Raw genomic sequence first — 13,233 nt, forward strand, 5'->3', positions numbered from 1 at the left:
CAAAAGAAATATGCCAAGGAAATCATTGAGCGGGCCGGTATGTCTTCTTCTAACCCATCTCCTACACCGGTGGACACGAAAGCCAAACTCAGTATCTCTTCAGGAAATCCTTATCATGATCCAACTGAATATCGTAGTCTTGCTGGCGCCTTACAGTACCTGACATTTACAAGACCGGATATTTCTTATGCTGTTCAGCAAATTTGTTTGTTTATGCATGACCCCAGAACTCAACACATGTCTGCTTTGAAGCGTATCATTCGCTACATTAAGGGCACTATCGAATTCGGTCTCCACCTTTATCTCTCTTCAGTTCATAAACTCATTTCCTACACCGACGCCGACTGGGGTGGCTGTCCAGACACTAGACGGTCGACTTCAGGTTATTGTGTCTATCTTGGGGACAACTTAATCTCTTGGTCTGCAAAAAGACAGCCGACCTTGTCCAGGTCTAGCGCTGAGGCTGAGTATCGTGGGGTAGCTAATGTAGTGTCTGAATCTTGTTGGATTCGAAACTTACTCTTGGAGCTACATTGTCCTATTCCGAAAGCCACTTTAGTATATTGTGATAATGTCAGTGCGGTGTATTTGTCCGGTAACCCTGTTCAACATCAACGCACTAAGCATATTGAGATGGATATACATTTTGTAAGAGAGAAAGTCGCTCGTGGTCAAGTTCGAGTTCTCCACGTCCCTTCACGTTATCAGATTGCTGACATCTTCACTAAGGGACTTCCGCTGCAACTATTTGATGATTTTAGAAATAGTCTCAACATTCGATCACCTCCAGTTTCGACTACGGGGGTGTATTAGAATATGTAAATAAATCTATTATGCGCCACCTAGACTCTCCACTGTCATGTATTTATATCAGCTTTCAAATGAATGACAGGCAACGAGAAACATGCTCATCAATTCTATCAGTTACACTACAAATATTATGTGTGTTTTTTTTTATTATAATAAATATTAATTTTTTTTTTAATGTGAGTCTTTGATTAATTTGTGCGTATTTTAATTAATTTTATAAATCATAAAACTAATAATTATATAAATATTTAATTATTCTGAAATTTATAAAATTTAAACCGAACTGAAAAATAAATTTAAAATCTGAATATTTAAGTTATAGCCAAGTATTTTTATTTCATTTCCTGCCAAGGAAGCGTTCTTGTCCTTTTGAAAGTCGTAACGTTAATATAGAATTTCCAAAAACCACCTAGGATCCCACAAGTCGCGCAAACGGATCATTTCTGGGGTGGGGTGGGGTCCCTTGATTCCCCTCCAACGGTCACATTTCCAAATATGACCGTTGCACCCAGAAAACCCCTCCCTATATTAACTCTCTCTCTCTCTCTCTCTCTCTCTCAAGCCTGCACACAAACCAGTCTCTAACAGATCTTTCAGAATCACTTGCAAAAACCACTTGGAAAAAATCATCAAACATCAAAAGGGTCTGTCTCATCAGTTCTCAGAAAAAAAATCAACAAATGGGTGCTAGTATCACTCTAGGCAGCACCAATTCTTCAGTGTCCCAATCCCATTACCACACTCACAGGGTTTTCTTGTTTTGCAACTACATTCTACTTGGAGCAGCCTCTAGCTGCATCTTCTTAACCCTTTCGCTTCGCCTGGTACCTTCAATATGTGGCTTCTTTCTCATTCTCCTTCATGTCTTCACCATTGCTGGGGCAGTTTCAGGCTGTGCTGCAGCGTCATCCGGGACTAATAGGTGGTATGCTGCACATATGGTGGCCACAGTGTTGACAGCCATATTTCAAGGGTCAGTATCGGTTTTGATTTTTACTAGAACTGGGGATTTCCTAGGGAACTTGAAGTCATACGTGAGGGAGGAGGATGGTGACGTCATATTGAAGCTTGCTGGTGGGTTGTGTGTGGTGATCTTTTGCTTGGAGTGGGTCGTGCTTACTCTTGCATTTTTCTTGAAGTACTATGCTTATGTGGAAGGTGATGCTAATAATGGTGGCGATATTGCTATGAGGAGGAGTGCTAAGGTGCAGCAAGACGAGGACTTGAAAGATTGGCCATGGCCTTTCCAAGTTTAATTAATTTGGGTTTGGATTTGCTGGATGGTTTCTTCAAGTACTATGTTCGTGGTGCTGCTGCCACAAAATTCTTTATTTGTTCATTCAACTATACAAGTATCATCTTTTTGGATATTGTTTGAATTGGCTTTTTATGGATATATACATATAATGGATTGTGCTTAAATTCATTTGTTTTGTACCACTGGTTGATGGAACGATGGTTATCACGGGTGCTGTAAATCTGAATTTCACTCTTTTACTAATAAAAATTTGAACTCTTTTATTAGCTGTTTTTTGTTCTTCCAAGCGTTTCCGGGAGTTATTTAAAGAAATTATTTATCCATGTTTGAAATTCTCATATAAGCTTTTGGTGGCAAAACACCTCTTTTGAATCACGAGCAAGAATGAAAATACCCAAAAAGCTTCCTTCATGGGATTAAAAAATTCACACTACAAGCTTGCACTCAAGATTCTATAGATAAAACGAGGTGTTCAATACATGCATATTTAAGCCAAAGATTTTGCCAACAGTTTATATATAGCTTACACTCGATAACAGGAAACTACTGTTAATCGATGCAAGAAAACATGTATCTACAATGCTTTCACCGTGCAGCAGTATCAGTACCAACTTATCACTTCACACCACAGTCCATCAAAACAGAGCTAAACCTGAGAGGCAATTGCCGTGTATTAGTCTTAAATCAATGAGATGAGATGGTGGATAGCAGAGAGTAGTTCTATGAGCTCAGAGCTTCAATTCTCTACCAAAAACCCAGCTGAATGGAGCAGTGGATGCTTGCTTGACCCTACCCTGAGCTCTCTCCTCCAGCCTTCTAATTCTCGGAGGCAATCCACATACAAAATCCTGTGCTTTACGTCCCTCACCAGAAAGACCGGTCAGCTTCTCTACTTTCCATCGCCCTACAAGAAATTCCAGAATATCTGCGTAGTCCTTGGCAGTGTAGACCCCAATCCGCTGGGCAACAGTTGAGTAATTCTCAAAAAGGTTATCATCCTGACCATCAAACATCAAGTGAGCTGGCATTGAGATCTTTTTCCTCATCATGTCAGCTAACGCCAAGATGGTGGCATCTGGATCAATCTCAAAGAGCTTCTCCACAATCTTGGTGTAAGCAGTTTCGTGGCGTTTCTCATCTGCGGCAATGATGCCACATATCTGTGCCAGTTTCATATCCCCATGCTCCTTCGCTAGTCTAGCTGTGTTCCCATGTGAGATGAATGTAGCACGCTCTTGAAATGAAGTGTATATGAAACCAAGGTAGGGGTTGTTTTCTGTTTTAGGATCCTGAAAAGCAAAATAATACATTTTCTTAAAGTACTGCGTTAAAAGACAAAATGACGTAGATCGGAAGGTAAACCTTAGATCAAGGTAATAGCAATGCTGATCATCATATCCTTTAAGAAATTGGTATTGAGAAATGCTGGGGAAGCCTGGCAGGAGATTTAATCAATCTAATCACTGTCATTCCACAAAAATAGCCACTGCTCATCCATACTGAACAGGCACGTATGACTACCTATCCAAGCCGAGACATGTATGCAAAGGCAAATGGAAGTTTTTTTCATCAAAGTGTTGTAAGATCTAACCTAAATGCCATTTAATTTGATATTCATACCAGCTAAAACAAATAAATCCAAAAACAATGAGTAATCCAGGCATCTGCACCCCTAGAAACAGTAACCAAACTCAATTTAAAGAGTCTAGACAACCAAACAAATTCTTAATATCATTAAAACTGCAGTTGTGTATGGATTATTTTCAGTAACTGGGCAAATATGGAAAACAATAATATGATCCAGTTGCCATGTAAAAATTCTCAGCTATTTGAACGACAGAAAATTGACACAAACTATTAAGATTTTATGATGCCCTCCCCCTCCTCTTTTCGAATGAAAAGGAGGAAGTAAGTTTGGGTTCACAAGGCAAGTGAATTTGTCAAAATAAAATCCACGTGGAGATTGGCTATGGTTGTGTGTGCACGTGCAAACTGTGTCACAAGTTTGCACAATTCACAGTGCCGGAAAAATAAATAAGGGATCTCACCATTCACAAGTTTGCACAATTCACAGTGCGAGATAAATAAATAAGGGATCTCACCATTCCTGACCCAATAAGATACTGAATTGTTTTCTCAATATGCTTCATGTCTACTCTTCCAGAGAGGTAAAGATACTTGTTGAGAAGGTCACCATGTCTATTTTCTTCAGCTGTCCATGCCCTTGTCCAAATTGCCCAAGGAGTAAGGCTTGCACCAGTCTCATCCCTAATACCACCATCAAGGGTGTTAAGCATTGTCTGGTAAGTTGGGAGGGCTTCTTCAGTAATCATATCTCCAACCAGCACAACAAAATAGTCATCAGGGAGTTCCCTTGCTCTTTCCCTCAATTCCTTAACTTGCTCATAAAATCCATCTGACTCGGGTTCTGGAAGGAAATCTTGTGGCTGCCAACAACTCTCAACAGGTTTTAGGAGCACTAAGAGGTTCTCCTCTGCCCAATTTTCCATGGATTTGAAAATCTCCAGCTTTTGCGGAGGCATCGAATGGGTCACTTGAACATGTACCTCTTGTGGAGGACACTTAGGCTTCTTCTTTAGATTCTGAACCTCTCTACAATCAGTAAAAAATAAAGTTACAAAAACTAAAATTATGGACCAGATTAACTGTCCTCTGTAATGCTACACAGATATCGTGAGATCACTCCAGCCGTTTCTAATCTGTAGATAGCATGAAAAATTTGGCGTAGTAACAAGTATCCAATTTTTGTGTCCTGAGGGTCATCCCACACTTAATTGCATATGAATTGGGTAGGGGTGTAAATTTTGACATGGTGCATGTACACAGAAAGTATTTCCTTTGGCTGCAAATATTTCCATTTACCATGTTCTCCTAGGTGAGCCAAACATGGAAAAATGTGAAAAATGTTTACCAAAGCATATTTTACATGAAACAAATATAGCCTTAATTACACATTGCAGTATAGGGCATGCTTCACAACTAATGATGCCCAACGCACCACCTTTAAAATATAGGTATACAAGCAATTGTCTCTAATACATTGGTAAGTGACAAATATTCTCTTTAAGATAAGTCAAGATTATTAAATATTTTCAAAAGAAATATCTCCCAGAAAATGAAACCTCGAGGAAAACTATGAATATTCATACATGAAAGACTATAGAGCATCTCACATAGAACAGCCATTTGGAACACACACGCATATAATGGGGGTGGGAGAGGGGAGCGAATGAATATTTAACGAAACTGAAAATTTGTGTAGCTGAAATAGTGTGGAGTTTTGTGTAGGTGCAGCAGCAAGTTAAACAGTGCAGAGCAGTGGGTTTTTGCTTTTTGGGTTGTTCGGCAGGGAATTTTAGCTGACAATGTAGCAAAGGGACGGAGGGAGGGAGTGGCTTGTTTTTTTCATTTAAGGAAAAAGGTATACACAGAAGAAACAAAACCAAACTCGACCAACTACCACAATATTGAGAGACAGTTAAGTAAAAAATCCAACCACCCAAATCTGTGGAAGTATAGCCCAAACACGAAATGCATACAGCCATATTCAATCAAAGAAAAAAGGTACAAATTCCATGTCAAGAGCATTAACAATCTTTAGAAATAAAATCCTTTGCACAAAATAAACCAATGCAGAAAACAAAGGATTAAAAAAAGAATTTTTGCAAATTGTATGCAGAATATGGTGGAAACTGAAAGTTCAAATCCAATAGAAGCATTTATTCAATTATTTCAACATTTTTTTCCACAGAACCTGATAAACTAAAAAAACCATATCATATTTTAAATATTTTCTTATAATACAGACTATATAATTACAAAATAAATTAAAAAACCAAAGCATTGTATTTTTGTTTGCCTTTCTTGGTAGTTCCATCTATATTTTGGTTCGATATGGTTAGTTCAGTTTTCATGATTAAAGAACTGAGATTTTGGTTTGGATTAGACATTAACCAACCAGTAACCAAATGGGAAGACTGAATGCTCACCCCCTAGATATTACATGAGATAAGCTACCCTGAATTCCGATCTCCAGATCATGTTGTATGACAAGATATGGAATTTGCGTACTAACAAGCAAGAACTATTTGTTCATAATATACTTAATCCAACTAAATCAAAGCATCCACTATAAAAGATGCAGCATCAAATCTGACCCAGCTTCAATGGTTTCTATATGGATAACGAATATTCAATAGCATGAAACAGGTTAAGCCAAGCATAGAGTTACTCATTCCCATCAAAGAAGGCAAAGCAAATCATGAGAAATCAGAATGGCATACATCAATCTCAGTACATATAAACGATTTATAAAACACGATTACAAAACACAACTGGTGTATTGAGGGGGAGAAACAGCAAGCTATTACAACCAAATAGGAAGAAAACAAGGACATATAAGACTATACAGGCACTGAAACCAGTCAACCAACCGGACTAGTTCAAAGGAATAAGTTACCTCACACAATCAGACCTAACTCTCGACGAAGGGGCAAAATAAAATAAAATGTACGCCCCCACATGCAGCTCACACGGCACACAAAAAAAATCCCTTTAGAATATTACCGTATGCTGCATTATATAATTGTGAAAACGATATTAACCGTACATGAGTCAGAATTTTCTTCTTTTTTAAGTCCCAGAAATAAACCAATATTTTTCTTCTTACATGTCTAACTGATCTTGAATAAACAATTCCATGCCTCTAGCTTTAAAAACAGTTTTATAAATTATGAGAATCACTGCAAGCATTTTTTTTAAAAAAAAAAGGAAAGAAAAAAGAGTACTGTGAAGTAAACTTAGATTCATACCACCTCATAAAAGCATCCTATAATAAAATTAGAGCTCCATGCTGATGCATGCATTCAAGAAATGGAAAAGACTATGTTAACAACATAATCAACCAATCTAATAAACCAACCTCATAAAATGAAAAGCAAAAATCAGCTAAAAAAATGTTAGGAGGAATTCGGCAAATAAATTCCAAGAACCATGTTTTGATCAAACAGAAATGCAAAAGATTGATTTATAGCAACATGATTGGTTATTATTTATAAAAAAAAAATGAACGAATCCACCGACTTGAATAAATCAAAAGGAGGCATACATAAATTAACTGCGGATACAAAATCAAGTTCAAACAACTGTACACAGAGCACAAAAATATTAATGAAATCACAGGGATCTAAATGAAATTTTAACAGTGTCAGGCCCATTTATAATAATAATAAAAATCAAAATCAATCTTTGATCAATCAACTCATGAGACCTGTCCAGTTCAAATTAAAAATGAAGAGGTGACAGGGAAATGACAAATTAAGCTCGTTTAGCACGAACTAAAGACAGCCCAGATCAAAAGAAAAAAAATGATAATTTCCAATCATACCCATTCACATCGGCAAAGGAAAAAAATTAAAAAAACCCATGATTCGTTTAATAGAAGAAAATGAGAGAGATGGGGGGGAGAGGGGCTCACTTGGTGGAAATGGGATTCAATGTAGAGGCCATGAGAACTCTATGAGGAGATCTCATAGAGCCAGATTGAGAAGGAAGGTTGTGGATTGATGGGAAGGTTATTTGGTTCAGCTTCAAAGCCATTTTCTCTCTTTCGCTTCCGAAACACACACAAAAGAAATGAAAAGAAGAGAGAGAGTTGTGGTGGTTTTGGTTTCTCTGCTCTTCTGTTTTTGTTTATGCAAGCTTCTTTTTTTTAACGTAAACGCAGAGAGGAGTTAGAGAGAGCTCGAGGAAACCGAGCACCGAGAGAGGGAGGAGAGCGGAAAATGAGAATGGTGGGAGAGAGACGCGGCATAAAAAAGAGATTGATTTGAAAAGGACCACTTTCTTTACCCATTTTACCTGTTTGCCATTCCCTTTTTCTTCTTGGAGATTACAAATTGTTAGTTAGCCCGACAGGAGACAAAACCAGGATGTTGTGAAATTATCAAGGATGCTTGCTTACACGTCACAAATATCATTTTAATTCATACTTTATTGTTTCAACTAGAAATAAATAAATGCTTTCCGAGGTATAGATCTTTAATCTTCTACAAGGTGACAAGATGTTACCCTGTTTTTTCGAACTTGAAAAGTAAATTATAAATTAATATGAATTGTATTTTGCATGGTTTTTAAACCCGACCCGATCCAAGCTCGGGTTCCGGGTTTTGACCGAGTCACCGGGTCGGCCAGATCAATCCCTATTTTTAAAAAAATTCAAAACGGCGTCGTTTTAGTAAAAAAAAAACAAAAGTCAACGGGTTGCAACCAGGTTTTTGACCGGATCAACCGGGTCGCCGGATCATATCAGATCATAGCTTATTCTATTTTTTCATTAACCCAATCTAATTTTATTCCTGAATTAGTTAGATTTTGAATCAACCTGTCAAGCCAACTGAATTTAAAAATTATGATATTTTGTGATGTGTGAAAGATCACTTAACATGAAATTGAGAGATTAAAAAATAAATATTGTTAACTCTAGAAGGCTAGCGCGATGGGCAAAGGGACAGGCTTCCTTTTAATATTTGATTTTAAGAAAAATTTATTTAAAAATATATTAAAATAATATCTATTTTTATTTTTGACTTTAAAATTATTCAAAATCATAAAAAAAATTAATTCAAAGAAAAAAATCAAGAATTTTTAAAAACACCACACAAACAAACACATTTTTAATGTCTTAATGCCCGTTTGATATTGAGGCTCAACTTGTTTTTCATCAAAATTTAATTATTATTTTTTTAGAATTAATTTTTTTAAAATATATTTTTATCATTTTAATATATTGATATCAAGACTAAATTTTAAAAAATTAAAAAATATATATATTAATTTATTTCAAAATGAAAAACATTTTTTTAAAAAAAAAACATTAGTTTTGAAGACCTATTTTAGTTGATAAATAGATATAAATTTGACACCATCATCCTCAAATTTTATAAAAAGGTGGAGGAAGATGATTTTTTCTGTGAATGTACTTAGTATAGAAGTGAAGAAACTTGATCGAAAATAGATTTGATTTTGGTACACGAGAATTGGCGTGACTTAATAATTTCCCTTCAATCTGCCAATCACTAGTCGTGAAAAAATTAATTAACGATTAAAATGGACGTGTTTAGCATAAACTCGGGGCTTTGTTTGTTAGAAACGATGAGTGGGGATAGACGTCAAGTGAAGGATGAAGAGTGTTTTTTTTTTTTTAAGATCATTTTGATATCAAAAATAATTTTTAAAAAATAATAAAAAAATTATTTTAATATATTTATAAATAAAAAAATATTTTAAAAAAAATTATTACTATATTCTCAAAAATCATCTAACTACTAGAAACATATATTGTTTTACACGTGTTGACGCATGAAGTATGAGGGGAGGTGTAAAATTTTATAATTTTAAAGTGCTTGTTTGTTTGTTTTCCTGTTATAATTTGTTTTTTAATATATTTCAGATTATTTTTTTGTTTTAAAAAATATTAAATTAATATTTTTAAATAATTGTATATATAATTTCAATTAAAAAATACTTCAAATAAAAAAACAGACTGCACGTATGTATCCCTTTGCGTGATCTCTAACAGCTTGCTGAATGTCTTCCCCGCCGTTGACACCTCCCACGCCTCGTATGTCGTTGCTTTGCAGCTTTTGACGATGACAACCTTCATTGTTTGTTTCGTTTATCAATCCGTGGTGGGAGAGTTCGTGTTTCAGTCGCCATAGCAGGACCCGCCGGAAAATGCCAATATGAACGGAAGAAATCTGCTCGATTTCATTTCCCAAGGCTACAACAAGTTCTAATCTTGTAATTATAGCGTGATTTAATCATAAAAAACTAGAGATGCACAAAAAAATATGTTTTTCATAAAAAATTATATATTTTTAAAAAAGAATGTCAGTCCTTTTAAAAGTTTTTCATGATTTTTATATTTTTTTTTGTATATTTTTAGCAAGCATAGAAACACGAAAAGAAAAGGACAAATTAAATTAAAAAAAATACATGAAAGAGATATTTACAAGTCTCGTACTAGATAAGGATAGATCTAATATTCATTCATTGTATTTGGTGTTTTCAAATATCCTTAAACCAGAGCTATTTATTATTTCATGCGGTGTGTGTGGAGTTTCATATTTAAAAAAAAATTATTACACTTGATTTGTAAAGATTTCTTTTCATATAATTTTTAATTTGACGTGGATTATCTCTCCATTTGTGGTGTCTAGAGTTTTCACAGGTTTTCATTTAATAGCTTTTTAACCGTGTATTAAAAAAATAATATAAATTATATTTTAAATTTGAGATTTTATTTAAAAATTTAAGTTATTAAATTGAATTAGTCATTTAATATAATGTTAGAATCTTAATATCAAAACGATCATAAATTTAAATATTACAATCCTTATTTTATCACAATATTTTTTATTTTATTTTTTATTGAAGATACCTAATCTCATTTCCTTGGCTATGTTTTATCATTATTTCTATGCATATAATTTGTTTGATGCATAACAGGTATTCCCTTTTCCCTGAACACGCAATAAGCTTAGATATTTCAACATGAATAAAACCGAGAATGAATATATTGTACAACCAATCCCTTGTTTTTTTTTTAATTATTATTAACGTGAATATCCAGATCAGCTTATACGTATTTTGACTAATCTCATGAACCTTAAAGTTAACTACTGTATAAGTTTCCAGTAGCCCTAAGGTTTGTGAGACTTGAATTGATAACCTTTAAAAAACAAATCTAAAATTTGACCAATTAAATTATTCTCAGTATGTTAACCAATCCCTTATACTTTATCTTTAAATAAATCAGTCAAAATTTCCACGCTATCTTAATATTAATTAATATCAAGTGGAGACTTTTTTTGTTTAATTTTCTCTCTCAAAATTCGTCGTTTGGTACCCACGCCACAAGAAAGAAAGAAATTTCATGGTGGGTTGAGTTTCTTATAGGCAAATTATCCGACTCGAGGCTGGAGTCAAGTGAATGAATTACAACAAGCTGTGGAATTTGATTTACAGAATATGGAGAGATGTTGGGTTCAATTTCTTATTAAGTTTCGAGATTTCAAACACGCATGCATGCCCGTCCATGAAATGCACGAAATTCCATTCATGAAAAACACAGAGCCAGCAATAAACAAAAAAGCGATGCCATTCCTCACAAGATCTAAGTACTACAAGAGCGAAGATCCTCCTGCTCGACGCCATTATTTTTTTTTTCTCTTCTCCCCTCTGAAAACACGAGCTCAATGAAAGTTCGTGAGCAACGAGCTTCACTTTCCACTGCTATAATCTCACATATACCAGGCCATTTCAAATATAAACGAAACGAGGCATTTATTATATGCTGAAGGAGCTTATACCAGTACATGGTAGTGTATTCATTACTGATGATGCATCGTATATCATAGATTCATGCTAAAAATATACAAAAAATACATGAATGGCTGTAATTTATCAACTGACTTCGTGAGGTCTGCTAAGAGCTAATGAATGGTTGTAATTTATCAACTCATACTTAGTTTTTTTAAGATATATAAAACAGTAGAGTTCGATACAATCAATGGCCTGATGACTAAGTATCTGACCAAAACATCGACAGCTCATGTATTGCTAAAATTTTCTTCGTGGCAGAGAATTCAATGGCTTTGTCTTTTTGTCAACCATCATCATATACTTTCTATTAAATTACAAGCTACTTTTTCCAGCAACTCAACCATCGAACAGCATGGGGCTTGGTGACGGATCGGGATAGCGGTGCAGATATTTTTTTAATGGCATGAGCCCAGCTATGGTTTCAAGAAACACGGCCTTAAAAATTGATGGTGATATGAAAAGCAAGCAGAAAAAAACAAAGGATCGGGTTCTTTTTTCATTTCACTTTAAGATGAAATTAATCGAATGCAGATCTGAAAAATAAGGGGGCGAAGTTTAGTGTGACTTGTATAATCATGTGAAGCGAGATAGATTTTTGCAAAGAATGGAGAGAAAAGGTGGAGAGCGAGATCACAATGCCTAGCGAGATTAAAAATAAAAAAAAATGTAAGAGTTCGGTCTCTAGGGTATCTTGAGGATATTTCGAAGAGTTTTCACCATATTTTAATATTTTAATATTAAAAATATTTTTTTAATTCATTTTCAAGTCTCTTCGTTATACAGAAGTATCATATTTGACAAAAATCATAAACTATAATTCTCTATCAATCAAATATTAAATAATATAATCGAAAAAAAAATTAATTTTTAATGCTAAAAGATAAAAATAAAAAAAAATTATATCTAAAAAAATTATCAAAATCAAATGAATAAAAAAACAAACGAATAAGGATCAACATGATATAAAAGTAAAGTGAAATTAAATGTTGAGGGATAAAATTAAAAAAATAAATTTAATTAAAAATATGATTAAAAATAAGATAAATAACAATTAAATGAACGATGACTAGATATAAGAGATGAAAAATATCAAATAAGAATAAAATAAAAAATAAATCTAATTTTATGTATCATTTAAAATTAAAAAAGGATCGAATTTAAATAAAAAATAAATTAAATGACTGGTTTGAAGTTCTAAAATGCAATACATGAAAATCAAGGTAAAAAAAATAAATCCAACAACACTAAAAAGGAAAATATATTGAGACAAATCCAACAATATTTAAAAAAAATCCTTTATTTACCTTTGAAAATCATTGTACCCGCCACCTAAAAGTGATGAAGTATATGGTGTATTGGCGCATGCTATCTATTTTTAATTAATATTTTATATTCAATAAAATATTAAATTGTGTGTGAGTTAATATAAATATAACAAAGAAACATATGTGAGAAAAGATGAAATAATCCCTAGATGACAACTTATAACTTTTTTGTTTTTAATGGTATTTGTGTCATTTAATTGTAAAAAAAGAGAGACTAAAATACAATAGCATAACAACTTGCTATTTTGTTTTTAAAAATATTGTGGTAATTTTATTATTTTAAAAAAAAAACAAAGAGACGAAGTTGTCCGCGGACACCTGCATAGCAACTAATGGCCCTTTGAATTTTTTTTTATGAGAGATAAAATAACAATTACACTATAACGGTGAATTTTTTCTTCGGTAGAAATTGCCACGTACTATTGTTGTCAACTT

At 34.0% G+C, this 13,233-nt stretch overlaps 2 protein-coding genes across 2 annotated transcripts; one reads left to right on the top strand and one right to left on the bottom strand.

The window, feature by feature from the left end:
* Nucleotides 1–1,370: 1,370 nt before the first annotated feature.
* LOC7474391 (uncharacterized) lies at nt 1,371–2,334 on the top strand. Its single transcript, XM_024610374.2, has one exon. It carries the CDS (start codon nt 1,491–1,493, stop codon nt 2,064–2,066), a length of 576 nt encoding a protein of 191 aa, XP_024466142.1. The 5' UTR covers nt 1,371–1,490; the 3' UTR covers nt 2,067–2,334.
* Nucleotides 2,335–2,492: 158 nt separating this feature from the next.
* LOC7474396 (stearoyl-[acyl-carrier-protein] 9-desaturase, chloroplastic) lies at nt 2,493–7,881 on the bottom strand. The gene is made up of 3 exons (XM_002316140.4): nt 7,566–7,881; nt 4,171–4,681; nt 2,493–3,357 (listed from the first exon to the last, which is right to left on the bottom strand). Exons 1-3 carry the CDS (start codon nt 7,685–7,687, stop codon nt 2,797–2,799), a joined length of 1,194 nt encoding a protein of 397 aa, XP_002316176.3. The 5' UTR covers nt 7,688–7,881; the 3' UTR covers nt 2,493–2,796.
* Between the last annotated feature and the right edge of the window lie 5,352 nt (nt 7,882–13,233).

This window comes from Populus trichocarpa, chromosome 10 (assembly GCF_000002775.5).
Source record: "Populus trichocarpa isolate Nisqually-1 chromosome 10, P.trichocarpa_v4.1, whole genome shotgun sequence".
Taxonomy (NCBI): Eukaryota; Viridiplantae; Streptophyta; class Magnoliopsida; order Malpighiales; family Salicaceae; genus Populus; species Populus trichocarpa.

What these genes read in the sequence shown, in the direction of transcription:
- LOC7474391 (XM_024610374.2), top strand. Translation starts at nt 1,491, where the DNA reads ATGGGTGCTAGTATCACTCTAGGCAGCACCAATTCTTCAGTGTCCCAA.
- LOC7474396 (XM_002316140.4), bottom strand. Translation starts at nt 7,687, where the DNA reads ATGGCTTTGAAGCTGAACCAAATAACCTTCCCATCAATCCACAACCTT. An exon ending in TTGAATCCCATTTCCACCAA is followed by an intron (nt 4,682 to 7,565) that starts GTGAGCCCCTCT and finishes TACTGATTGTAG; the next exon opens with AGAGGTTCAGAATCTAAAGA. An exon ending in ATCTTATTGGGTCAGGAATG is followed by an intron (nt 3,358 to 4,170) that starts GTGAGATCCCTT and finishes TTTGCTTTTCAG; the next exon opens with GATCCTAAAACAGAAAACAA.